Genomic DNA, 26,330 nt, shown 5'->3' with positions numbered 1-26,330 from the left:
TCTTTTGAATTTTCATGAGTCGATGCTGACTCCAGTTCTATACAAAATTCTCTTATCTGTCTTGCTGTTTTCTTTAGCAAGCTGTGGATATCATATTGGAAGCCAAATACTGACTCTAGCTGCTGCATCTGTTGAAATCTTTCATCAACTGAGTGAATAGAAGTATCAAGGATTGCAAAGTAGAAATTCACTTTGAACCTTTGTTTTGGGTTCTGAATGGGTGTGCCTCATCCTTCATAGGAAAACTGGTGTTTCTTCTTCAAGTGATGGTTCATATCCATTCCAAGCAGGTGTGTGTGCACCGTGTGCATGCCAGCCAGAAGATTTTCCCCTAGCAGCATCAGTAGGGTCGGCCTGGGCGCCCCCTGGAGTGGCGCTTTCATGGCACCCAATATAGGGCCCCCCGACCCTGCACCCCCTCAGTTCCTTCTTACCACTGGTGATGGCTAGCTGGAACTTTGCTTGCTCTTGCAGCAAGTGCCTTAGCACCGTCTGATAGATCTTAGTTGTATATAGTTCTCAGTTTGTTAATAGTTGTTTCCCTATAGTTATAGTTAGTTGGTTGTTAGGATGTTTTTCCCCCTCCTGGGGTATGCCAGGGTCTCCAGGGTTTAAGCTCTGCAAGGCCTGTGGCAAGTTTATGCCCAAGAGTGATCCTCACTCTTCCTGCTTGCGGTGCCTTGGTGAGAGTCACCAAAAGGAGAAGTGCCGCATCTGCAAAGGTTTCCGCTCCAGAACCCTTAAAGACCAAGAGCAGAGACTAAAACTCCTGCTGGAGACAGCGTTGAGACCACAATCCGACCCGGGACCCAATGACCCGGCACCGAGCATGTCCTCTTCGGTGCGCAGCGCTCCGGCACCAACGGTGCATGAAATGGGCCCGGCTAAAGACTCTAAAGCCCACCGGCACCACCACGGCTTGGGCCATAGGACGTCGGCCTCAGTACGGCACCGCTCTCCATCCCTGGTGCCAGTAAAAAAAGAAGAGGCCAGTAAGGGGCTGATCACCCCTCTCGAAACTTAAAGGGTCGGCAGCGTCCACAAGTGGGTCGGGACAAACCGACTTCTCCTTGCTTCCGCCCAGGGTTTCGTCGACTCCTGCCCCGGCTGGGGTCCCAGTCGAGTCCTAACGCTCCTCGGTCCTCGGACCACCAGGGGGACATACAACCACCATCGACGCCAGAGGTGTTCAAGATGGCCATGGACCTGATGCGCCTCCCGGTGCCGTCCTCCCCACAAAGGAGGGACACATCGCCTTATGCAGGGTAGAGGGGTAAATAGTCTAGGAGCTCAGCCCTCAGGTACGTCAAGGCACCAAGCAGTGTAGGCATTCAGTCCTCAAGCAAGGCAGAGCAATAAAGCGTCTAGCATCTGAGCTCTGGTGGTTGGTAGACTAACACAGGCCTCCTGGCATAAGGTGGGGAGGCTGCCCCAAGGGGAGGAGTGGCAGAGTGTAGGAGGACCCGGGCCCACCTGACTCCATCTGGTCCGAACCCAGGGCCCTAACAGTGGCAGAGTGTTCCACCTTTGGATCAGGGCAATCCAGCCGCAACACGCTGACCTGGATTCAGGCAGCAATGCAGCCGAACATGAGTCAGCTGTCCCTGGACTACTTCCTACCCTCCTTTCAGGGTGTACCTGGATCTCAGAGTCATCGAATGTCTCCCCAGGGTATACCGCTGTAGGTAGTCCCAGCAGTTCCTCGGTGTCTGGAGTGGTGGGGTGCTCTGGAAGCTCAGGGAAACCCTCGGGGCAGCCGAGGTCCTCCTCAGCATCCCACTCCTGCAGTGGGGGAGAAGCATCTGTCTCCCTCTGCAGCTCCAGCCCAACTGAGCTGCAGGGCCTGCCTTTTATACTTCCTGTTCCTGTCCCTCCCCTCTGTTTCCGTCAGGATGGCCGTGGACTTCCTCTTTCCACACACCAGGGGGTGCATAGCTACGCCCCCTTGCTACAATGACCTATTGGCACATTTCCAGGAATCTTGTAAACTTTACTGGCATAGGACTATTTTTAGGGTAAGATTCCTTAAGCCTGATGCCTAGTGTGACTAAACTGAAATCTTACAGGCCTCAGCCTATAGACCTCGTATTAGTGCCATGCTTTACTTACACACCGAATACAGACTCATCACTCCTAAATATCTGTTAATCTTATCATCATATTTCAGCCTACACCTTCAACTTAAATCTACGTATCCTCCAATGATTGCATCTGAAATAACACATGATTTGACCATAACAATAGATAATACAATGATAAATGAATGACAAAATGAACATATTGCAGGCTGAAGGGATGCACCTGAATCAGCAGGGGGCGCTCTGCCTCTTTCTCCTTTCAAATCTCAATACAGAGGCATAGCGTAGGGGGTTCTGTGCTGCAGATAGTGCAGTGATGGTTCAGTAATGGCGCTCTCCCCTCGGAGTCAGTCGTGATCCCACGGTGACAGCAAGTGATTAGCAGAGTGCAGGGCCTGGCCTGGTCTGAACATGGAGCTGTCACCTCCAAATCTTTGAAGTCCACACACTACAGTGACACTGATATCCTGTACTGCCGGGCGGGATAGCCACGCCCGTGTAATCTTTATCCATATCACATCCTATGTGGAGCTAACTTCATCAGTAGGTGTGGCTATATTCCGCAGTATCACTAGTGATCTGATGCACAGGAATCTCTCTGAGTGTTTCTTTCCTGGGGGTGTTTGTAGATTCAGCCCTTCCAGACTCTGATCCGACAGGTGAACGGTTCGAGTCGCTGCACTGGGAGAGTCGAGGTGCTTCACAACCAACAGTGGGGAACCGCGTGTGATGACAGCTGGGACTTACAGAATGCCGGAGTTGTGGGCAGGCAGCTGGGCTGTGGGACAGCGTTATCAGCCCTGGGAGAGGCTCACTTTGGGCAAGGATCTGGCCCTATCTGACTGGACAACGTTCACTGCACTGGGACAGAAATTGTCCTCTCCAATTGTAGGGCTTGGCCTTGGGGAGACCATAAGTGTAGCCACAGAGAAGATGCCGGTGTTGCGTACTCAGGTAACCCTTTTTTAGATCACATCTCATATATTTGAAGTGGAAAAGGCACAAAAAAGGGCAACAAAAATGATTAGATGTATGGAACAGCTTGCATATGAGGAGAGAATAAAAACACTGAGACTGTTTGTCTTAGGTGAATGATGGCTCGACGGGATATGATAGAGGTCAATAAAACCCTGAATGATGTGAAGAAAGTGAATAAGGAAGAGTAATTTATCCCTTCACATAACACAAGAACCAGGGGTCACCCAATGGAATTAATAGGCAGCACATTTAAAACAAACCTAAGGAAGTATTTCTTTACAAGATGCACAGTTAACCGGTGGAACTCGTTGCCAGGGGATACTCCTTGTTTACACCTTCTTATAATAGAAGGTAGATGGCAGTTGCCATCACTGCCAGGTGTGGGAGTATGCCCAGAATGGGGATGGCTCCCAGCTCCAAATACTCAGCCTGTGGGGAGGCATAAATGGAGTGGGGGTTGCAGGGAAACCGGAGCCCGTGTCAATGGGGCAGCGAAGCCTGGGGAGCCCTGTGAGGCAGTAGCTTTGCTAGCAGCCTGCACCCCTCAGCGACCTGGCTCACGGTTTCCAGACAGATTTCCCTGGTTCTGCGACCCTCCACCACACACTGTGAGCTCTGAGCAGCTGGGGTCACACGCCTGGCACAGACCAGGAGGAAAGATGCTTCCTGAGGCGCTGAGCCAGCCACACCAGCCTGGCTGATGTCACAGGGAGGGAAGAGAGAGAGTGGAGCGACTCCCCCAGGGTGGGGTTTGGGACAGCCTGATTCAGCCCTCGGTGCAGCTGCCCCCACCTGACCCCTGGGTTATATGCAGGAGCCAGATGGTTTGCAGGGACCAAGGGTCAGTGTGGATCTCCCCTTCTCTGCCTCATGGTAAGCACACGAGCTCCCATTTCTGTCCCAGCCGACGCTGTGGGTCCCTCTGTCCCATCCCCCAGACCTGCCCCCTCACTACAGTAACCAGCCCCAGCTGTTCAGTCCCACCACAGAGGAGCCCCCTCCCCCAGCTGTAACCATCCTCACCCCCTGGCCCAAACCCCTCAGCTCTGCTGAAGACTATTGCAGATGGGAGCTCGGCGCTCTGGGGAGAGGGGGCACTGTTCATCGTCTCCAGGGGGCGCCCCACGGCTCTATCCAAAGGCAGGGCAGGTTCTCACGAGGCCCCAGCCCGGCCCTCGTGCACCCAGCACTGTGCCAGTGTCCCTGTTACGCACTGAGCCCTGGTTTCCATGGAGCTGCCCATGAGCCTGTCCCTGAGCTGGGACAGTTTGTGCAGACTCAGGGGATGCGGGTGAGGGGTTCACATGGCTCCCCCCGCCTCAGGGCACCTGACCATTTACCAGCCTCCTGGCTCCCCGCCATTGTGCTGCCCATGCTCCAGCCTGCTCCCATCCCTGGACTCCCTCTGTAGTTCTGTGTCGCCTGCACTGGTCTCCCCCTGCCCCACTCACCCTGCTCCCAGCGGGGGAATAAATGTGTGAAACACCCACCCCACGACGGGCCCAGGCCCATATCTCCCTGCTGCCAGGGGGAGAGTCACCACTGGGGGCTCCTCTTTGGCCCTCTCCACACCAGGCCAGTAGCCACAGTTGGAAGCTTGCCAGCTAAGACGTTAACTAGCCGGGCTGCAAACCCTCGTACAGGCCAAGCGGAGCCCTTTAAATGTGTGTGAGCTGGGTGTGGCCAGGCCCGGGTGCAGCATACGCGGTGCAGGGTGAGTTGTCAGAGCTCTGCCTGCACCAGGCTTTGGAACGGGCTCAGTGGGGTGTCAGAGCGAACACCTCTGAACAGTCGCACGCCCTGGCAGCCGCACACCTCAGCTACACAGACGGGCACCAGCTCCATTCAGATTGGGGGTAAAGCTCATATTAGGCCTTGTCCCCATGGGAACACCTTCTAGTCACCTTTGTCAGCTGTTCCATATGCAGGGGCAAGACCATATCAGCAGTGAGGACCTTGGAAGCTGAACCCAGCATGCGCCTCCATCAGCTCTCGGTTCAGTTTCGGGACAGAAAGACCAATGAATTACGAAACGTGTTTACCAATGAAAGCTGCTAGGCAGACGGTGATCACGTAGGCAACAAACACTTCCCTGTTCCACTGAGATCGCCAAGGAGGGGAATACACCAAACATCCACCCCGAGCACCTTCAGGAGCTAGCCAAAGACTGAGCTGGGTGACGCTCGATCTGCAAGGAGGCTGCGTCCTTTTGGGATTTGCAGAGATGACAACATGGGAACGTAGCTTGGGCATAAGCTCAGGTGCGAATGGACCTGCTCTAGGTACACGGGGGTGAGGTCAGTGCAGTGATGCCCCTTCCCTGGGCAGACGAGGGCTGTGTCTACACCACAACCGCAGCAGTGGCACAGCTCAGTGCTGTGGCTACGGCGCTGTGGTTTTGTGATGCAGACACTACACCAATGGAAGAGGCTTTGCCATAGTTAATCCAGCCCTCCAAGCGGCGGTAGCCAGGCCAATGGAAGAATTCTTCGTTCCACTTTCTGGTGTCTACACCAGGACATAGATCGGCTTAATCACGTCTCCAGGGGTCTGAATTTTTCACCCCCTGAGCGATGTAGCTGGGTCGACCTAAGATTTAGGTGTAGATCAGGCCAAGCCTCAGCCTTGTTCAACTGGAGTAAGGGGGTCCACACAGCCCTCAGTGTCGCTTTAACTGCATGGGCTGATCCTTGAATCTGCAGTCAAACCCGTGCACCTCTCTTGTGTCCATCAGGACTCCATGGATTGGTTCTGTTGTTCCCTGTGAACCAGTTCCAGGAACAGCCCCTCCGCCCCATGTCACCCAGAACCAGCTGTTCCAAGAGGGGTTTGTTTGCTCAGCATGTTTCAGGAACATGTATTTCACAATCCAATGATATAAATAAAGCCACAGCGCAGGGCACAAGGGTCACTTCTCCTCTCTGGGCTCAGTTGCACACACCAAGTGGGTCACTGCAGGCGGGCGCAGAGGGAGGGGTCTCTGCAGTGAGAGGCCTGTCACACCCCCTGTCCCCTTGGGTCCCTGCCCCCTTGGATGCTTGCCCCATCTCCCCAGCTTCCCAGACTGTGACCATCACACCGAGCTCAGCCTGTCTCTCTCACAAGGACGATCGCCTGCCCTAACGTTTGGCCACGCTGCCCCACAAGGACTGTGCTTTGAACATGGGACTTCCCGGGTACCTCCTGCTCCCAGTTGGGCACCCCCATGGCAGGAGCTCGGCTGCCTGCGCTGGAGCTGGGAATACAAGGATCCCCATCCTCCTGGCCTGGTTTTGGGGTGAGTGGCCTTTTTTCTTTGCTCTGGCTTTGAAAAGCTCTGGGAGCACCATGTGATTCCGCAGCCCCACCCATCAGACACGGCATAGCTGTGTCCTGCGAGCCAGAACTACTGGGGTCTATTCCTGCCTTGGGAAGTGGAATGGGATCTAGTGGATAGAGCAGAGGGGCTGGGAGCCAGGACTCCTGGGGTCTATTGCTGCCATGGAAGGGGAAGGGAGTCTAGTGGTTAGAGCAGGGGGGTGATACCAGGATCTATCTAACTGCACGTACGATTTTACAATACAATTAGTTTAACTTATGTTAAGTGTTAAAAGAGGAAAAAGAAAGTGGCATATCTCTGAATCCTGGAGCTTTTTCCCAGCAGCCCTGGGCTGGTCTCTTTAGGAACACAGAGCGCGTCATATAATCCTAGTCACATACTTATCAAGCGCCATCTTCACGTGAGTTAGCACATTCTCCCCTCACCCATTAGGAGGCTGTTCCTGAACCTTCTTCTCATTTCCAGACTAACATGACTCCTGGCCAGTTTATCCCCACTTGTTCTTGTGCCGACAATTTCCTTTGGCTTTAGTTGGAGTTAATTCGGCTTTGAGCAGGGGATTGGACTAGAAGACCCCCTGAGGTCTCTTTGAACCCTAATCTTCTATGATTCGATGAGTAGCTCTTCTCGCTCCCTGTGGTTCCTATGATGGATTCATACAGAACAACCAGATCCCTGCTCAGCCTGTGCTGAGCCAGCTAAACCAGCCAAGCTCCTCTTATCTGACCAGCCTCCATGCCCCGAATGTCCTAGCAGCCCTTCTCTGCACCTGGTCCCGTCGGAATCCATCTGTCTTGCACGCGGGTGACCAGAACTGCACACAGGATTCCAGATGATTGCCACAAATGACCTAACTCCTGTCCTGCTCTCACTGTGTTTGTTCAGTATTTGACGCTTCATTTCTTAACTATTGTTTATTATGCAAACACAAGAATTCATGTTACGGCAGCACTGTAGGCTGAGCTCAAGGCCCTGTGGTGCTGGGCTCTGCACTGGCAGGGCGACAGGCAGTCTCTGCTCCCAAGAGCTCAGGCTAAATGGAGAGGATACAGAAGCGGATAGGGACACAGAGAGGGGATGTGATAGCAGCTGTTGGGAACGGAGCCCTGGTCTCATCACTTCCAGCTGGGTGCCCCTCAGCACTGCGGCTGTGCTTGGTGCTGTACAACACACAACCAGAGACAGCCACTGGACTCACAGTCAGCCATGAACTGTGCTGTCCCCAGACACAGCCCTTCTCAGACTCAGGCTGACACTGACAGAACCTGTGGGACAAGGACAAGTTAATATTACAAATCTCAGCTCCCTCTCAGCATCCACCAGCATTTCCAGAGGGCCAGCAATCCACTTTGTAAGCCCAAATACAGAGATTATGGCTCTGTCGCCGGACACTAAAAGAAGAGCTCATCACTGAGAAGGTTTGTAGATGACACAACTGGGGGAGTGGTAAATAATGAAGAGGACAGGTTATTGGTTGAGAGATCTGGGCACTTTGTAAACTGGGTGCAAGAGAACAATATGCATTTTAATAGAGCTACATGCAAAAGAACATTGGCCATACTTACATATTGAACTCTTTCCTGGGAAGTAATGACTCTGAAAAAGGTATGGGGTCACGGTGGATGAACATGAGCTCCCAGTGTGACACTGTGGCCAACGGATCTCCTGTGATCATAGGATGCATGACCAAGGGAATTTCTAGTACAAGTAGATAGTTTATTTTACCTCCGCATTTGGCACTGGTGTGACCGCTGCTGGAATCCTGTATCCAGTTCTGGTGTCCCCAGTTCCAGAAAGAGGTTGAAGAATTGGAGAGGGCTCAGAGAAGAGCCATGAGAATGTGGAAAGGATTAGAAGACCTTTCTTTATAATGATGGATTCAAAGAGCTTGATCTTAACAAAGAGAAGGTTAAGAAGCATAGAATAGCAGGGTTGGAAGGGACCTCAGGAGGTCATCTAGTCCAACCCCCTGCTCAAAGCAGGACCCATCCCTAGACAGATTTTTGCCCCAAATTGCCCCTTCAAAGATTGCACTCAACCCTGGGTTTAACAGGCCAATGCTCAAACCACTGAGCTATCCCTCCCCCCGACTTGATCACAGTCTGTGAGTATCTACTCATGGAACAAGTATTTCATAATGGGTTCTTCAATCTAGCAGAGAAAGGGGGAACAAGATCCGATACCTGGAAGTTGAAGCTAGACAAATTGAGGCTCGAAATGACTCATTTATCAAGGGTCGTGGTGGGTTCTCCATCACTGTCAGCTTTTAACTCACGATTGGATGTTTTTCTAAACAATCTGCTCTAGGAATGATTTCAGGGCAGGTCTCTGGCCTGTGCTATACAGGACTCAGACTAGATGATGACAGTGGTCCCTTTTGGCCTAGAAATCTATGAATCTGTAAAACCTGCTGAGTCTGACTCAAACTTTCTACCATCCTATCACACTGTGCTGAGTGGGGGGCTGGGGCAGGTTTTGTGGAGCCTATAGGATCTCACGAAGCTGCTAAAACACTTTGCATTCAAAGTTTCTCCCTTGATTTGAGAGCAGCGCCACTGGGACCCCACTGGGATTCCAAGTCTGGTGAAGAATTCATTCATTAGAATGAACGTAGCACATTGGTTCATTACATACTTATTAGCCATGATGGATCATAGAATCATAGAAGATTAGGGCTGTAAGAGAACTAAGGAGGTCAAAGCAGGACTAACACCAAATAAATCATCCCAGACAGGGTTTTGTGATGCCGGGCCTTAAAAACATCTAACGATGGAGATTCCACCATCTCCCTAGGTAACCCATTCCAGTCCTTCACCACCCTCCTAGTGAAATATTTTTCCTAATATCCAACGTAGACCTCCCCCACTGCAACTTGAGACAATTGCTCCTTGTTCTGTCATCTGCCACCACTGAGAAAAGCTGAGCTCCATCCTCTTTGGAACCCCCTTCAGGTAGTTGAAGGCTGCTATCAAATCCCACCTCACTCTTCTCTTCTGCAGACTAAATTAGACCAGTTCCCTCAGCCTCTCCTCATAAGTCATGTACCTAAGCCCCCTAATCATTTCCGTTGACCTCCACTGGACTCTCTCTAATTTGTCCACATCCTTTCTGTAGTAGGGGCCCCAAAACTAGACGCAATATTCCAGATGTGGCCTCACCAGTGCCGAACAGAGGGGAATAATAACTTCCCTCCATCTGGTAATTGGCTTGCAGCCTTAAACCCAATCCCAAGGTGTTCTGGGATCGCAGAAGGCAAATTGCTAGATAACTGGGGGGAAGGAAGTCCCCTGGAGTTACTAGTGTCCCTCTCCTTTCCAAAGACATTGCACCATGCTCAGCCTGTTCCTCTGGGTAACAGTAGGGTTGGTGAGAGATGGGTTGCTTCTCACCAAGATAACTTAGGGTGAAGTAGGGTACCAGGTTACAATAATCCACCCCAATGCCATTACAATAAGCTCAGTTTAGCCTTTCTATACGAGCTGGCGACTCTCTTCATGTCTGGCCCCTTTGGAGATAGGTTCTTTTCCAAATTTGGACCAATCGTTCTGAGTTGTTTTCCCATCAAGAGTTGTGCGGGACCATATCCAGCAGCTGCTATCGGTGTTAATCTGTAACTCAGAAGAGCAAGGAATGGGTCTTCCTGCTGTAGGATTTTCTTGGCTGTCTGTACAGCTCTTTCAGCTTCTCCATTCACTTGGGGTAATGTGGGAGGCTCACAATAAGAGCAAAATCATATTTAGTTTGGAATGACAAATTCTGCTGCAGTGAATTGTGGTCTGTTGTCTGTCACTAGTTGCTCTGGAATACCAAAGTGAGCAAAGGTGCACTTCAGTTTTTCCATAACACTGTGACATGTCTTTCAAGTACATTATCTCTATATACCTGGAAAAATAGTCCATGATGACTGGGTAATGACAACCTCTGAATAGATGCAAGGTCTCTCTGGTAGAAATGTTTGTACATTGTACGGTTCAGCAATGTCTCTTAAGTGGATTTGTACTGGATCTCCTTTCAAAAGCCCAATATCATAAGAACATAAAACGGACATACTAGATCAGAGTAATGGTCCATCTAGCCCAGTATCTTATCTTCCAACAATGCCCGATGCCAGGTGCCCCTGAGGGAATGAACAGAACAGGTAATCATCAAGTGATCCATCCCCTATCACCCATTCCCAGCTTCTGGCAAAAAGAGGCTATGGATAACATCCCTGCCCATCCTCGCTAATACTCTTTGGTGGACCTATCCTCCATGAACTTCTCTAATTCTCTTTTGAACCCTGTTATAGTTTGGTCCTTCACAACATCCCCTGGCAAAGAGTTCCACAGGTTGATTTTGTGTTATATCATCAAATCCTTCAGAGAGTTCTTCCACCTTTCTCACTAAGCCCATCGTGGCTGACAGACTGCTGCTGAGAAGGTTGATGGTCTGTGGTTCTTTGATCACATGCACTCTAAATGCAAAGCTTTTGTCTTAGTAAGTTGTTTCTGTGGTGAACTGTCCCATGCATTTAAGAGTACCTCCAGGGCTAGTCACAGCCCTCAGGTGACTTCAGCTATGGGAGGATGTGACAGGGTGCACTCACACCGAACCGAATGGGGAAGGGTTAATTCCTCACTGTGAGTGGAAGAGGCCACATCCCCAAGTCCCTACTAGGCATGCACCAAGTGTAGCACTTCTATAAAAGGGAGCAGCACAGCTCAGTCAGGGCAGACCGCTGGAGAGGAAGGACTCACGCCCCAGGCTCCAGCCCGGGAGTTGTAGAAGCCCCAGACTGCGGGAGCCAGAGGTGCTGAGACCCAGGCAGATGCTCAGGTACCCGAGGACACCACTCGGAGGTCGGAGCCACCGGGAGCAGCACAGTCCAGAGAGACCAGAGACCCAGAGAATGTCTAGACCAAGACTGCAGGAGACACAGTAGGAAGTATCCCATGGAAGGACTAGCCATTGTCCCTACAGCAGTCAGCGTGTATCAAGCCTACTCGCCACTACCAGTGTCCTGGGCTGTGACCGAGTGGAGCAGGGAGGACCAAGGTCCCCCTAAAATGGCTGCCACTCACCTCTGGAAGGCAGTCAAATCCCCACTCCGGCCAATAAGCCTTCTGTCCTGAGGATTAGGACAAACCCATTGACTCTGGACGCAAGGCTTTACCACCCATGGACCAGGGCAAACCTTATTGACTCAGGCCACTAGACTTTTCTGTCCTGTGGCTCAGGGCAATCCTATGGGCTCAGGTCACTGGGCCTCACTACCCTACCGACAAGGGCATCCCTATTGACTTTATCCACTGGGATGCATTGTCTGGAGAGAACGGACAGCTTGAAGACTGGGGTGCACTCACCCGTGCTAGATGGGAACACCCCACCCTGTCACAGAGGGGTTGAAGGGGATTCTAAGTCCCTTCTGAGATGCCTGAAATATTAGCTCCTGAGTCAGTTTTATAGTCAAGTGTCTTGCCATGAACATTCAGTTTCACTCTCCAGACAGGCTCCATGTCCTCACAAGTGATGGATCCCAGAAACAACGGCTCTTGATTGTCTGTAATCTGAATCAGCTCCATAACTGCTCTGGTGCTGCAAACAGCTGCAAAACGTCCATATTTCATGCAAATATTACCCCATGTGCCTCTGGCTGGACATGTATCATCCCTTGGGATAGGACCTTTTCCACACCTAGTGTATGTAGGCTGTCCCTCTTAGTCTGGGCATTCTCTCTCCCTGCCTCATGCCTTTTATGGTAAAGACCTTTAACACTCAAATATCTGTTTATAGCTTCTAAGAGCTACACTAGAGAGTTTACAGCTGCAGAGCTGCAGCAAGGCAGCTGTGTCAAGCTCTCTAATGTAACCACTCTGAGATGACGGGAGAGCTCTCCAGTTGGCTTAACTACTTCACCCCCATGAGCGGCAGTAGATATGTCAGTGGGAGAACTTCTTCCGCCAACATAGCGCTGTCCATACCGGTGCTTAGGTCAGTGTAACTTACATCGCTTGGGGGGGCGGGGCTTTTTCACACCGCTATGCGCCGTAAGTTATACCACAGCAAGTGCTAGTGTAGACATAGCCTAAGCTAAGCCATAGCTAGTGTCAGGTTTAACAAGTTGCTCCTGCCTTTTGTTCTGTTGTTTGACTAATTCAGACTGGTTTGCTATTTGAATAGCTGTGGATAAAGTTAAATCTCTTCAGTTGGACCTGCTGTGAAATTTTTTTATCTGTTAGCGCACACAGGCAGGTTATTGGGTTATTTTCAACCTTTGCATTCCTGAAATCACAGTTTTTACCCAATATATGTGGAACTTTTATAAAATATTCCAAACTTTCCCCTGGTTCTTGAGTTCTCTGGTGGAAAGAAGCTTCTTCATAAGCCACATTTCTCTAAGGTATAAAGTATGCATAGAACATAGCCAGAGCCCTTTCATAGTCACCTTTGTGACTGTCTTCAGTAAAGTCAAAGGATTTAAAGATATGCTCAGCCTCCTTCCCATAGCCTACATTAAAGACGATACCTGCATATCTCCAGTTTCCTTATGCAGCTTGGCAGCAATGTGAAATCTTGTTTCCAGTGTGTCCATGGTGAAGTTTGTGAAAGCTGAAGTTCTCTGGGGCACTGAAGAGTGGCACGGTGACGAGATCCTGCAACCTTCCTAGCTTTGTTCCTTCTGTTTATGTTCTTAATTTATTCCACATGCCATGTCATGTTCTTGTGTACCAAACATGGACTGGTCACAGAGCTTCCTTTTACATACCACGATCCTTTAATGCTCTGCCAGGCATGGCTGAGATCAGCTTAAAACAGGGGCGGGCAAACTTTTTCGGCCACATCGGGTTTTGGAAATTGTATGGAGGGCCGGTTAGGGGAGGCTGTGCCTCCTCAAACAGCCAGACGTGGCACAGCCCCCGCCCTCATCTGCCCCCCCGGCTTCTCACCCCTTGACGGCCCCCCCCGGGACTCCTGCCCCATCCAACCCCCCCACCATTCCCTGACCGCTCCCCCGGGACCCCTGCCCCATCCATCCCCCCCCGCTCCCTGTCCCCTGACCGCCCCCCGAACCTCCACCCCTGACTGACTCCCGCTGTCCCATCCAACCCCTCTTCTCCTTCCTGACTGCTCCCCCAGAACCTCTGCCTCATCCAACCACCCCTTCTCCCTGTCCCCTGACTGTTCCCGGAACCCCTGCCCCTGACTGCCCCCCGCCACCCCATCCAACCCCTCTTCTCCTTCCTGACTGCCCCTAGGACCTCTGCCCCCAATCAACCCCCCTGTCCCCCACCCTCTGACCACCCTGACCCCTATCCACACCCCTGCCCCCTGCCCACCAGCCTGAACCCCCCCGGCCCTCTATCCAACCCCCCCACCCCTGCTCCCTGCCCCCTTACCGTGCTGCCTGGAGGGTCACGCCACCACGCACCACAAAGCACCGGATCAGGCTCTCAGCTGCGCTGCCCCAGGAGCTCGCAGCCCTGCCGCCCAGAGCATTGCGCTGCCAGCGGTGCAGTGAGCTGAGGTTGCGGGGGAGGGGGAACAGCAGGGGAGGGGCCGGGGGCTAGCCTCCCAGACCAGGAGCTCAGGGGCCGGCAGGAGTAGGGTTACCACATTTTGTGCCTCCAAATGGAGGACACTCCACGGCCCCCGGCCCCGCCCCCAGCCCCGCCTACACCCCCGCCCAACCCCGCCCCCTCCCCAAAGTCTCCGCCCCCTCCCCTGCTTCCCGCGAATATTTGATTCGCGGGAAGCCTGAAGCAGGTAAGAGGGGTGTGGGGGGAGGAGGCGCGGCCCAGGCTGGCCCCCCGGCGTTTCCAGCCTGGGTCGTCTCGAGCCCTGGGGTGCCGGCCCCGGCCGACCACCCCCGGCCCGCCCAGCACTGCCGGCTCCCCGCGGGCCCGGCTCCCCACCGGCCCGGCTGACCCGGCTCCCGGCCGACCCGGCTCCCCGCGGGCCCGGCCGGCCCGGCTCCCCGCGAGCCCGGCTCCCCGCGGGCCCGGCTGACCCGGCTCCCCGCGGGCCCGGCTCCCCGCGGGCCCGGCTGACCGGCTCCCCGCGGGCCCGGCTGACCCGGCTCCCCGCCGGCCCGGCTGACCCGGCTCCCCGCGGGCCCGGCCCCCTGCCGGCCCGGCCGACCCGGCTCCCTGCCGGCCCGGCTCCCCGCCGGCCCGGCTGACCCGGCTCCCGGCCGACCCGGCTCCCCGCCGGCCCGGCTGACCCGGCTCCCCGCGGGCCCGGCCCCCCGCCGGCCTGGCCGGCCCGGCTCCCCGCCGGCCCGGCTCCCCGCGGGCCCGGCCGACCCGGCTCCCCGCGGGCCCGGCTGACCTCCCGATTTTCCCGGACATGCCCGGCTTTTGGGGATTTCCCCCCGGACGGGGATTTGAGCCCCCAAAAGCTGGACATGTCCGGGAAAATCCGGACGTATGGTAACCCTAGGCAGGAGGGTCCCGTGGGCCCGATGTGGCCCGCAGGCCATAGTTTTCCCACCTCTGGCTTAAAATAAGGTATTTTACACACATCACCACCTAGTGGGTGAGCAGTATAATACACTTTTGCATCCAATTACAGGGCTTGTGGGGTTGTCACACTCCAGGGTGTGGGGACACTAGCCCCAGTCATGCCTGAGGGGAGCAGGGTGTGTGGGACCTTCAGCGATGCAGGCAGTGTGAAAGCAGGTGTCTCGGTTTGGAAGGGCTGGTGCAGTGTCATTGGTTCTGACGTCGCTCACCATGTCTTGTATTTTGCCGGCTACTTAGGGCTCGTCTGCACTGGAAAAATTACAGTGTAGATACTACCAAGGCCGACAGGAGACGTTCTCCCATCGGTGTAGGCAATCCACCTCCCTGAGAGTCAGTAGCTAGTGTCACTGAAATATGATGTGCAGCTGAGACCTTTTCTCCCAGTGTATCAACAGATGGCAGGGGATTTTTTTTTTTTTTTAAATGGAGATATCCTATCTCCTAGAACTGGAAGGGACCAAAGGTCATCGAGTCCAGCCCCCTGCCTTCACTAGCAGGACCAAGTACTGATTTTGCCCCAGATCCCTAAGTGGCCCTCTCAAGGATTGAACTCACAACCCTGGGTTTAGCAGGCCAATGCTCAAACCACTGAGCTATCCCTCCCCCCCAGAGCTCACTCTGGCCACTGCTTACATCAGCCAGTGTTTGGAGATCCCTGAAGTGTCCAGTCATGGAGATAGAGACTTACCTCATGTCTTTGCTTTCTTTCAGCTTCTATGACAGGACTCCCAATGGCAGGTAAATACAAACATAGGCCGAGGGTGCGGGGTGTGTGTGGGGTGCATGCTGCAGGGTGCAGCTCTGTGTACAGCTATCTCATAAACCGGGGTGGGGAAGGGCAGAGTTAAGATTATTTAAACTAGTGGTTCAAATGTAGAACTGGAGAACTGGGTTCAAATCTTGCCTCTGCCAGACTCAGGCTCACTACATGCCTCTGTTTTCCCCACCAGTGAATTATTAGCAAGGCGGACTGTGTGGCAGAGTGCAGGGCATCTTGGCTGTTGGGTCCCTGTGGAAATACCCAGGCCACCCAGCATCTCGAGAACTCACTCCTGTCTGGCAAGTCCAAGTTACATTTGGGCTGTGGAAGCTCCTGGTTGAGCTGCTTCAGTTTGGGGTGACCCCAGATTTACCCTGGCGAAGGATCTGCCCCCAAAAGATATTTTTGCCTTGAGTTATTGTTAGAGCCATTTCAGCTCAGCTCTGGCTGGGGCTGACGCATGGCCCCGACCCCTGCACCGGGGGAGTGGAGGTGCCGTGAGTGACGCTAGCTGGGGCCTGCGGGAGGTGGGGGTGGGATACCAGGAGTTAGCTACCGTGGTGCTGTCACCACAGGAGGGTGCTCAGTTCAGCCCAGGGCCGGCCCTGTCTGTCCGGGCACTGTGGAATATAGAAGAGCCGAGTCAGCCCCAGTCAGCCCCAGTGGAGTCTTTGGGGAGCAGAACTACAGCCCCGCCAGGCTGCTGCTGTTGGCTCTGGTCAGGCAGGGTCATCGGGGCGTGGACGGGGAGGGAGCCCAGGCAGGGTCAAAGGACAGTTCAGTCTCCTAACCAGTTATGTCCTTTGCCCCTCGGCTGGGAGCCGCTCAGACTGAGGGCTGGCCTGGCCTGCACACACCTGTCCTGTCACGCAGGGGAATTAACCCCAGCAGCTCATTTCACATTTTGGGCATCAGAGAACTGCAATGGCTGCGACTTCTACTCACTACCAGCTTGGATCCAGGGCCCCGAGCGTGAAAGCCCAGTGCCTGTGCCCCCCACGCCAGCCACAGCCCCTGCCTGAGTTGGGGAACTGGTGCCCTCCAGAGGAAAAGCTCCAGGTCTCCTTCCCCCAGTGTACTGCGTCAGCTCATCCCCCTCGCACAGACTACTGGAGCCAGAGTCCCCTGTGGGGAAAGACCCTGTGTCCCATTCTCCATCCCACGAGTCAGCCATTCCCCCCTGCCTGGGGCTGGATCAGAGCTGGTGACCTCCCGAGAAGAACCCCGCAGTGTCCCATTCTCAGCCCTGCAGAGCCAGCCAGTCTGCCACACTGGGACTGAAAGGGAGCCAGAGTAAAGGATAGGGGAAAAGCCCCATATTCCTTTCCTCTAGCCCATCCCTGAGTGTTTATTCCCTTGGGGTATTTGCAGACTCAGGCATCCCAGAACTAACTCAGCTCCGACTGGTGAACGGCCCGAGTCGCTGCGCTGGGAGAGTCGAGGTGCTTCACAACCAGCAGTGGGGAACCGTGTGTGATGACAACTGGGATTTAACTGAGGCCAGAGTCGTGTGCAGGCAGCTGGGCTGTGGGACAGCTTTATCAGCCCCACGTGGGTCTCGGTTTGGACAGGGAACTGACCGTATCTGGCTCGATGAGGTAAACTGCACAGGGACAGAAGCCGCCCTCTCTGAATGCAGGGCTCGGCCTTGGGGAGAGAATAACTGTAACCACGTAGAAGATGCTGGTGTTGAGTGCTCAGGTAAGGCTCATCTCTTCTGTCATGGTGGGTGCTGCAGGGAGTGGATTGGGAAGCTTTCAGCACAGCCCCTGGTTCCCTGTCTGAGTTCCTGTGCCCCAGCACAGCGCTAAGGACTGTACTGAAGGGAGCAGGTTGGGAACACAGTAGGGGGCGCTCTCCTCTAGCAGTCTGGGCTGACCCCAGTCCTCCCGCTGGCTGACAAAAGGTCTGTGCTGCAGGGTATGGGGCTCTCTCCCTACAGTGAGTGATGCTTACAATTCCCCAGAGCTGAGCTAGGGGGCATGAGCTGCAGAGGGTGGTGTGTGGGGCAGAGTGAGAGGCCCTCTCCCCGCTCTGATCCCCCACCCCTCCCTGGCACAATGGGGCGCTGGGGAAGCATGGATCCCAGCTGTGGGACTTGGTGTCAAACAGAGCTTGCAGACACTCCTGGGGACTTGAAACCCAGGTCACCTTGTCAAGAGTTGGGCTAATAGCTCAACTATGCTGGACAATTTGCCCCACAGATAATTACCCCTGAACTTGTAACGTCCCCCACAGCTCTGACTGGACAAACATTTCCCCCTACTTCCTGTCATGCACAGTCACCATATTTCTGTGCCCTGACTCTCAGCTGCCCAGTGCCACCCCAGAAGTGGCAGCATGTCAGCGGTGGGGACTGAGCCCTTGACATGCAGTGGCTGTGTGAGGAGGCCAGTCACACGCATCAGTGGTAGGCAATACAGTCATCAGCATCACTTGTGATCAGATGCACAGGCATCTCCTTGAGTATTTATTGCATTTGCAGACTCGGTCATTCCAGACCCAGGTCCTCTCCAACTGGTGAACGGCCCCAATCGCTGCGCTGGGAGAGTTGAGGTGCTTCATAACCATCAGTGGGGAACTGTGTGTGATGATGGCTGGGACTTAACTGATGCTGGAGTCGTGTGCAAACAGCTAGGCTGTGGGACGGCGTTATCAGCCCCAGGCGGGGCTCACTTTGGGAGAAGTTCTGAAACTATCTGGCTGGACGACGTAAACTGCACAGGGACAGAAGCTGCCCTCACCGAATGCAGGGCTCGGCCTTGGGGAGACAATAAGTGTCACCACGGAGAAGATGCCGGTGTTGTGTGCTCAGGTAACCCTCCTCCATCACATCACTGGGACTGCTTCCTGGAACAGGCTGGGAAGCTTTCAGCACAGTCCCTGCTTCCCTGTCTGAGCCAGTGCTGACCCTAGTGTCTCAGTGAGGTGCTGGGGGGCTGTGCTGCAGGGAGAGGTGTATGTGTCCCTGGGAGAGACCTTCCGCCATCTCTGCCCGCTCCAGTCCCAGTGCCAAGCTATGGCACAGTCTGGCACTCTGTAGCCATTGGTCCCCCCAGTCAGATTCAGTATCAGCTGGAGCCTGTAGCTGTTCACTGGGAACCCTGGGTCACTTTGCCAAGCATCAGGCTCCTGATCCCAGTGTCCCGGGAAATTGGCAACTTAACTAATGTTGCCCTTGGCGTAGATGGGATTGGACATTGTCAGGGCCAGGAACACGGCGGTGTGGCCTAGTGGTCAAAGACAAGGTGGCATCGGGATCACGGTTGGAAATCGCACAAAATATGAAAGCCAGAAACAGAGTCTGAAGCCTTGTCCAAGGTCAAGCCACAGTCAGAGTTGGTCTCTGGAATTAGGCTGAGGAAGCAGGAACAAGGGGCAGTAATGGGAGCAAGGAGCAGGCACAGGGCCAGGCAGCAGGAGCCAGGAACAAGGGGTGGTAATGGGAGGAAGGAGCAGGAACCGAGTGAGGAGGCAGGAACCTGGTCCCTGGGGTCTGGCCAGCAGCAGCCTTAGAAACGAGTTGATCAGACAAGGGGTAGGATGGGAACAGGAAGCTTTACACCTGGAGGTGTCCAATCAGCAGTCTGCTTCTAGTCACCTGCCTGTGGTGGGTGGGCCTCTGCCGGTGGACCATTAGCTACTATTCCCTCATTTCACCCTGATGTGACGGGTAAGGCTGTAGTTTGGCAACGTCGTGGACCTGGGTTTAAGACATATAGTGCATGGGAGATGCCTAATTCTTTCCCATTTCCTGTATAAACAGCTGGGCCAACTTTGCCTAGCATGTGTCTCAGCTGCCCTGATTCACCCCAGAGGTGACAGCATGTCAGTGATGGGGAGTGAGCCCTTGATGGGTATCTGTTGTGTGGACCTGTAAGTGGAAAGCACTACATTCTCCATTGTCACTAGTGATCAAATGCACAGGAACCTCCCTGAGTGTTTATTCCCTTGGGGTGTTTGCAGACTCAGGCATTTCAGAAGTGGCTCAACTCCGACTTATGAACGGCCCAAGTCGCTGCGCTGGGAGAGTCGAGGTGCTTCACAACCAGCAGTGGGGAACCGTGTGTGATGACAACTGGGATTTAACTGAGGCCAGAGTCGTGTGCAGGCAGCTGGGCTGTGGGACGGCGTTATCAGCCCCACGCGGGTCTCGGTTTGGACAGGGAACTGACCGTATCTGGCTGGATGAGGTAAACTGCACAGGGACAGAAGCTGCCCTCTCCGAATGCAGGGCTCGGCCTTGGGGAGAGCATAACTGTAACCACGTAGAAGATGCTGGTGTTGTGTGCTCAGGTAAGCCTCATCTCTTCTGTCATGGTGGGTGCTACAGGGAGTGGATTAAGAAGCTTTCAGTGTAGCCCCTGGTTCCCCATCTGAGTTCCTGTGCCCCAGCATTGTGCTATGGGCCTGTACTGAAGGGAGCAGGTTGGGAACACAGTATGGGGCGCTCTCTTCTAGCAGTCTGGGCTGACCCCAGTCCTCCCGCTGGCTGACAAAAGGTCTGTGCTGCAGGGTATGGGGCTCTCTCCTCACAGTCAGTGATGCTCACAATTCCCTGGAGTTGCGCTAGGGGGCGTGAGCTGCAGAGGGTAGTGTGTGGGGCACAGTGAGAGGCCCCCTCCCCGCTCTGATCGCTCTGATCTCCCGCCCTTCTGGCACAATGGGGCACTGGTAAGCATGGATCCCAGCTGTGGGACTTGGTGTCAAACAGAGCTTGCAGCTGCTCCTGGGGACTAGAAACCCGGGTCACTTCGTCAACAGTTGGGTTCCTAGCACAACCATGCTGGATAATTTGCACCACAGATAATTACCCCTGAACCTGTAACATCCCCCACAGCTCTGACTAGGCAAACATTTCCCCCTGCTTCCAGTCATGCACAGTCACCATATTTCTGTGCCCTGACTCTCAGCTGCCCTGTCCCACCCCGAAGTGGCAGCATGTCAGTGGTGGGGACTGAGCCCTTGACATGCAGTAGCTGTGTGAGGAGGCCAGTCACTCCCATCAGTGATAGGTGATACATTCATCAGCCTCACTTGTGATCAGATGTACAGGAATCTCCTAGAGTGTTTATTGCACTTGCAGACTTCGTCATTCCAGTCCCAGGTCCTCTCCAATTGGTGAACGGCCCCAATCGCTGCGCTGGGAGAGTCGAGGTGCTTCACAACCATCAGTGGGGAACCGTGTGTGATGATGGCTGGAACCTAACTGATGCTGGAGTTGTGTGCAGGCAGCTAGGCTGTGGTACGGCGTTATCAGCCCTTGGGGGGGCTCACTTTGGGAGAGGATCTGACACCATCTGGCTGGACGACATTAACTGTACAGGGACAGAAGCTGCCCTCTCCGAATGCAGGGCTCGGCCTTGGGGAAACAATAACTGTCACCACGGAGAAGATGCCGGTGTTGTTTGCTCAGGTAACCCTCCTCTCTCACGTATCTGGGGGTGCTGCCTGGAACAGGCTGGGAAGCTTTCAGCACAGTCCCTGCTTTCCTGTCTGAGTCAGTGCTGACCCCAGTGCCCTAGTGAGGTGCTGGGGGGCTGTGCTGCAGGGTGTGCTGTGTCCCTGTGAGACATACACCGCTCCCTGAGCCAGGCAACAGGCGTCAGGAACAAGGGATGGTAACAGGAGCAAGGAACAGTAACTGTACGAGGAAGCAGGAGTCAGGAACTAGGATCAGGAACTTGGGCTGGTCCCAGGCGTCTGGCCAGCAGCCGGCCTAGCAACGGGTTGTTCAGATAAGGGGTAAAACGGGAACAGGAATCTCTGTACCTGAAGGTGTCCAATCAACAGTCTGCTGCTAGTTACCTGACTATGATGAGTCAGCAGGTGTGGCCTCTGCTGGTGGGCCATTGGCTGCAGTGACACATTATGCTCTAGTTGGGCAATCTCATAGGCCTAAGTTTCAGACCTGCAGTAACAGAGAAAGACAAATTCTTCCCCATTTCCTGCCTAAACTACTGGGCCAGCTTTCTGTAGCCTGTCTCTCAGCTGCCCTGTTCCACCCCAGAGGTAGTAGCATGTCTGTGGTGGGGAGTGAGCCCTTGTTGGTCAGTCACTGTGTGCTGAGGCTGTTTAGACCTGTCAGTGGGAGGGATAAGATGCACAGGAATCTCTCTGACTACTCCTTTGGGGTTTTTGCAGACTCAGCCCTTCCACACCTGGCTGAGGTGCGACTGGTGAACAGCCCAAGTCGCTGCGCTGGGAGAGTTGAGGTGCTTCATAACCAGCAGTGGGGAACTGTGTGTGATGACAGCTGGAACATAACCGATGCCGGAGTCGTGTGCGGGCAACTGGGCTGTGGCACAGCGTTATCAGCCCCAGGAGGGGGTCGATTTGGACAAGGATCTGGACCAATTTGGCTGGATGAGGTTAACTGCACAGGGACCGAAGCTGCCCTCTCCGAATGCAGGGCTCCCCCTTGGGGGAACCATAACTGTGACCACAGAGAAGATGCCGGTGTTGTGTGCTCAGGTAACCCTCCTTCGTCATGCCCATGTGAAAAGCAGTTTGGGGACTCACTGAGGTGCTCTCCCCTCACAGTGAGTCCTGACCCTAATGCACCACCTGATGCAAAAGGCTGTGCTGCAGGGAGTGGGGCTGGAGCTCAGTGGAGGCTGCTCTCCCTGCAGATTTATGTGTAACCACAAGGCCCCAGGACACATCTAAGGGCCTTTCTGCAGGGAGAAGTTTGGGGACCACAGGAGGGGGCTGCCCTCTCTCAGAGTCAGTGCTGACCCCAATGCCCCAGCATGGTGCTAGGGCACCGTGCTGCAGGCTGAGGTGTATACGTCGCTGTGAGAGCCCCTCTGCTCACTCTGATCCCCCCCACCAACTACAGCACTGTGGGCACTCTGTGACCAGTGAGTTCTAGTCAGACTCACTTGGTGTCTTATTCTGATGAGATGGGAGGGAATAGCCTTGATGTGCTTAGACATCTGCCATTTTTGTATGCAGTGTAGTTGCAGCCATGTCGATCCCAGGATACGAGAGAGACAAGGTGGGTGAGGAAATGTCTTTTATTGGACCAACTTCTGTTGGTGAGAGAGACAAGCTTTCCAACCACACCGAGCCCAGACCTGAAGAAGAGCTCTGTGTGAGCACCAAAGCTTGTCAGGAGAGGGGGTTGGGGTGCAGGTGGGGTGTGGGATGCAGCAGGGGGCTCAGTGGAGGGGGTTGGGGTGCAGGTGGGGTGTGGGATGCAGCAGGGGGCTCAGCCCCGGGGGTTGGGGTGCAGGATGCGGGAGGGGTTTGGAGTGCGGGCTCTGGCCCGGCGCCGCTTACCTGGAGTGGCTTCAGAGTAGCAGCGGCATGGCACCACTAAGGCAGGCTCCCTGCCTGCCCTGGGCCCGCACTGCTCCCAGGAACGGGGAACCATGGCCAATGGGAGCTTCGAGTGTGGAATCCACAGGTGAGGGCTGCGCATGGAGCCCTCTGACCCCTACCCTCACTCGGCCGCTTCTGGGAGCGGTGCGGGGCCCACGGCGCCACATGGGTGGCAATCCCGCGGGCCGGATACAAAGCCCTGAGGGGTCGGATCCTGCCTGCGGGCCATAGTTTGCCCACTACTGCTCTAGATTCCTGTAAGGCATTTGACTTGGCACTGCACGAGAATGATGCAAAATTGACATTGTACATGATAACTCAATGATACATCTAGGAACACAGAACACAGGCCGCACTTCCAGGAGGGGGACTCTCTCCTGGGAAACAGTAACTCTGAGAGAGATTTGGGGGTGGGGGGTGGATAATCAGCTGAACAGGAGCTCCCAGTGTGACTCTGTGACCAAAATGGCTAATGTAATCCTGGGATGCACACACAGGGGAATCTTGAGTAGCTGTAGAGAGGTTATTTTACCTCTGTAGTTGGTGCTGGTGCGAACGCTGCTGGAATCTTGTGTCCAGTTCTGGTGCCCACAATTCAGGAAAGAAGTTGATAAATTTAAGACGGTTCAGAGAAGAGCCATGAGAATGATCAAAGGATCATTGGATTGAGGGGAGGGATAGCTCAGTGGTTTGAGCATTGGCCTACTAAGCTTAGAGTTGTAAATTCAATCCTTGAGGGGGCTATTTAGGGAACTGGAGTAAAAATCTGACTGGGGATTGGTCCTGCTTTGAGTAAGGGGTGGGACTAGATGACCTCCTGAGGTCCCTTCCAATCCTGTTTTATTTATGATTAGGAAACCTTCCTTGTGGTGATAGATGCAAGGAGCTCAATCTGTTTAGTTTAACAAAGAGAAGGTGAAGGGGTCACTTGATCACAGTCTGTAATTACCATCATGAGGAACAGAAATGTGATAATAAAGGGCACTTTAATCTTACAGGCAAGTGATTAATAAGATCCAATGGCTGGAAGTTCCAGAGAGACAAATTTAGATTACGGATAAAGTGCAAATTTGTATCAATGAGGATTATTAACTGTTGGAACATCTTTCCAAGGGCTGTGGGGGATCCTCCCTCACTGGCAATTTTTAAATCAAGATTTGATGTGTCTGAAAGGTCTGTCCTAGGAATTACTCTGGGGCAGGTCTCTGGCCTGTGCTACCCAAAAGGTCAGACTAGCTGGTCACAGTGGGCACTTTGGGCCTTGGGAATCTATGAATCCCGCTGATCAGATTCAGTGTCAGATGGAGCCTGCAGCCATTCCCAAGGAGTAGGGACCCTGGGTCACTTTGTCAAGCATCAGGTCCCTAAACCCACTGGCCAGTTAGTGTCTTAGCTGATGAGCCATAAACCTGTAACATTTGGCACCATTGTGAATGGATGCAGAATTCTTCCCCCTCTCCTCCCTAAATGACTGGGCCAGATTTCTCTTGCCTGTTTCTCAGCTGCACCCCAGCAGTGGCTGCATATCAGTGGTGGGGAGTGAGACCCTGATAGGCGGTAGCTGTGTGTGGAGGCTGTTCAGACCCGTCAGTGGGAGGTGCTACGTTCCCCAGCATCACTACTGATCAGATGCACAGGAACCTCCCTGAGTGTTTATTCTCTTGGGGTATTTGCAGACTCTGGCATCTCAGAAGAGGCTCAGCTCCGACTGGTGAACGGCCCAAATCGCTGCACTGGGAGGGTCGAGGTGCTTCACAACCAGCAGTGGGGAACCGTGTGTGATGACAGCTGGGACATAATTGATGCCAGAGTCGTGTGCAGGCAGCTGGGCTGCGGGACGGCGTTATCAGCCCCAGGAGGGGGTCGATTTGGGCGAGGAACTGACCGTATCTGGCTGGACGATGTTCAGTGCAAAGGGACAGAAACTGGCCTTTCCGAATGCAGGGCTCGGCCTTGGGGAGACAATAACTGTCACCATGGAGAAGATGCTGGTGTTGTTTGCGCAGGTAACCCTCATCCATCACTGTGCATGTTGAAGGGAGCAGGGTGGGAAGCTCATTACGGGGCATTGTCCCCTCACAGCCATTACTAACCCCAGCATGGTGCTTGGGGCCTGTGCTTCAGGGAGCAATATGGCGGTTCCAGTAGGGGGCGCTCTCCTCTCACACGCTCTGATGACCCTAATTCCCCTGTGCAGATCTATAGGCCTGTGCTGCAGGAAGCGGCATGGGGCCTCAGTAGGGGACGCTCTCCCAGGACTGGCTCTAGGTTTATTGCCACCCCGAGCAAAAAATGTTTTGGCTGCCCCCCACCCAAGCCCTGGGCTCTCCGCCCCCACCCTCACCCCCTGCCACCCCAACCCTGGGCTCTCCCCCGCACACCACGGGCACCCATCCACGTGTCTCCCTGCAGCGCCCAGCCCCTGTCCCACTGGGCATTCACAGCACTCACAGATCCACTGCTCCCAAAGGAACAGGGCCCCCATCTGACCATTTCCACCTCCCATCTCTGCCCCAATCAACGCACAGCCTGAAATCACTTCATAGTCACACCAAGGATAAGTGATTACACAGAGAGTAGAGATTTGAGGGGTACCAAGGAGAAGGGTTGGAAAGAAATGGTTCCATGGACAATAAAATCATACCACGCTGACTAGAGCCTAGACTCATTGAACGAGATATTTTTCTGTCTGGTAGAGCAACACTCACCCCACAGTCCTTCCAGGGTTTTACTCCAGGCTTGGCTGTGATCTCCTGTTCCTGAGACAAATGCTGTCAGATGCCTCCTGGGTGAAAGGGAGCTCTTGTCCCCTCTCCTCTTTCTTTGTAGGTACAGACCATTGTCTCTTCCCAGAGGAGGTCTCTCTTCAGAGACTTGTGCTGAGGGTCCTTTGTCTTTGTAAATTCTCAGGCCCCCCACTGGGCCCAGACAGTGAATACAGCCTGTCTCCTCGGATGTGCTTTGTTCTATGTGCTGATTGGCTCAATTGAAGGGATTGCCATGGCGCAGGTGACAAGCTTCACTTCAGCACTTCTGGAGCCTCATATTCTGTACTTTACATCTCTCTTCAACTATGTCCCATACAAACATCTTGCTCCCGTTAGGTCGACCAGCGGGCTGCTGGCTCTTGGTAGAGACCTCACAAAACACCTCTCGTGAGCTATTGTGCATATATCTCATCCAGGGGATCCCTGTATAACTCTAGGTATCCCTGTGCCCTCTGCCAGTTGGTGTTTAGTTATCCCTGGGCCAGACTCCTCTGTGACGCAATGGGGACCTGGGTAACTGCAGCTTCCACTGGTTGGATTTGGTGTCAACGGAGCCTGCAGCCGCTCACTCAAACAAAAAATCTAGGGCCAATTTTTCAA

General features: G+C 54.0%; 1 protein-coding gene across 1 annotated transcript in view; it reads left to right on the top strand.

The window, feature by feature from the left end:
- The window catches only part of LOC101934392 (deleted in malignant brain tumors 1 protein-like), a 278,680-nt gene that overhangs the window by 217,052 nt on the left and 35,298 nt on the right, over positions 1 to 26,330 (top strand). The window contains 9 exon segments of the mRNA XM_065571840.1: positions 1,699 to 1,717; positions 2,723 to 3,024; positions 15,033 to 15,040; positions 17,014 to 17,337; positions 18,122 to 18,451; positions 19,603 to 19,932; positions 20,723 to 21,052; positions 21,781 to 22,110; positions 24,639 to 24,968. Of these exon segments, the coding sequence (XP_065427912.1) occupies positions 1,699 to 1,717; positions 2,723 to 3,024; positions 15,033 to 15,040; positions 17,014 to 17,337; positions 18,122 to 18,451; positions 19,603 to 19,932; positions 20,723 to 21,052; positions 21,781 to 22,110; positions 24,639 to 24,968 (2,303 nt within the window).

The sequence above is a fragment of the Chrysemys picta genome, chromosome 17 (genome assembly GCF_011386835.1).
Source record: "Chrysemys picta bellii isolate R12L10 chromosome 17, ASM1138683v2, whole genome shotgun sequence".
Classification (NCBI taxonomy): domain Eukaryota; kingdom Metazoa; phylum Chordata; order Testudines; family Emydidae; genus Chrysemys; species Chrysemys picta.
The sequence above is the reverse complement of the archived record's forward strand: the minus strand, read 5'-3'. Positions and strand labels throughout refer to the sequence as shown.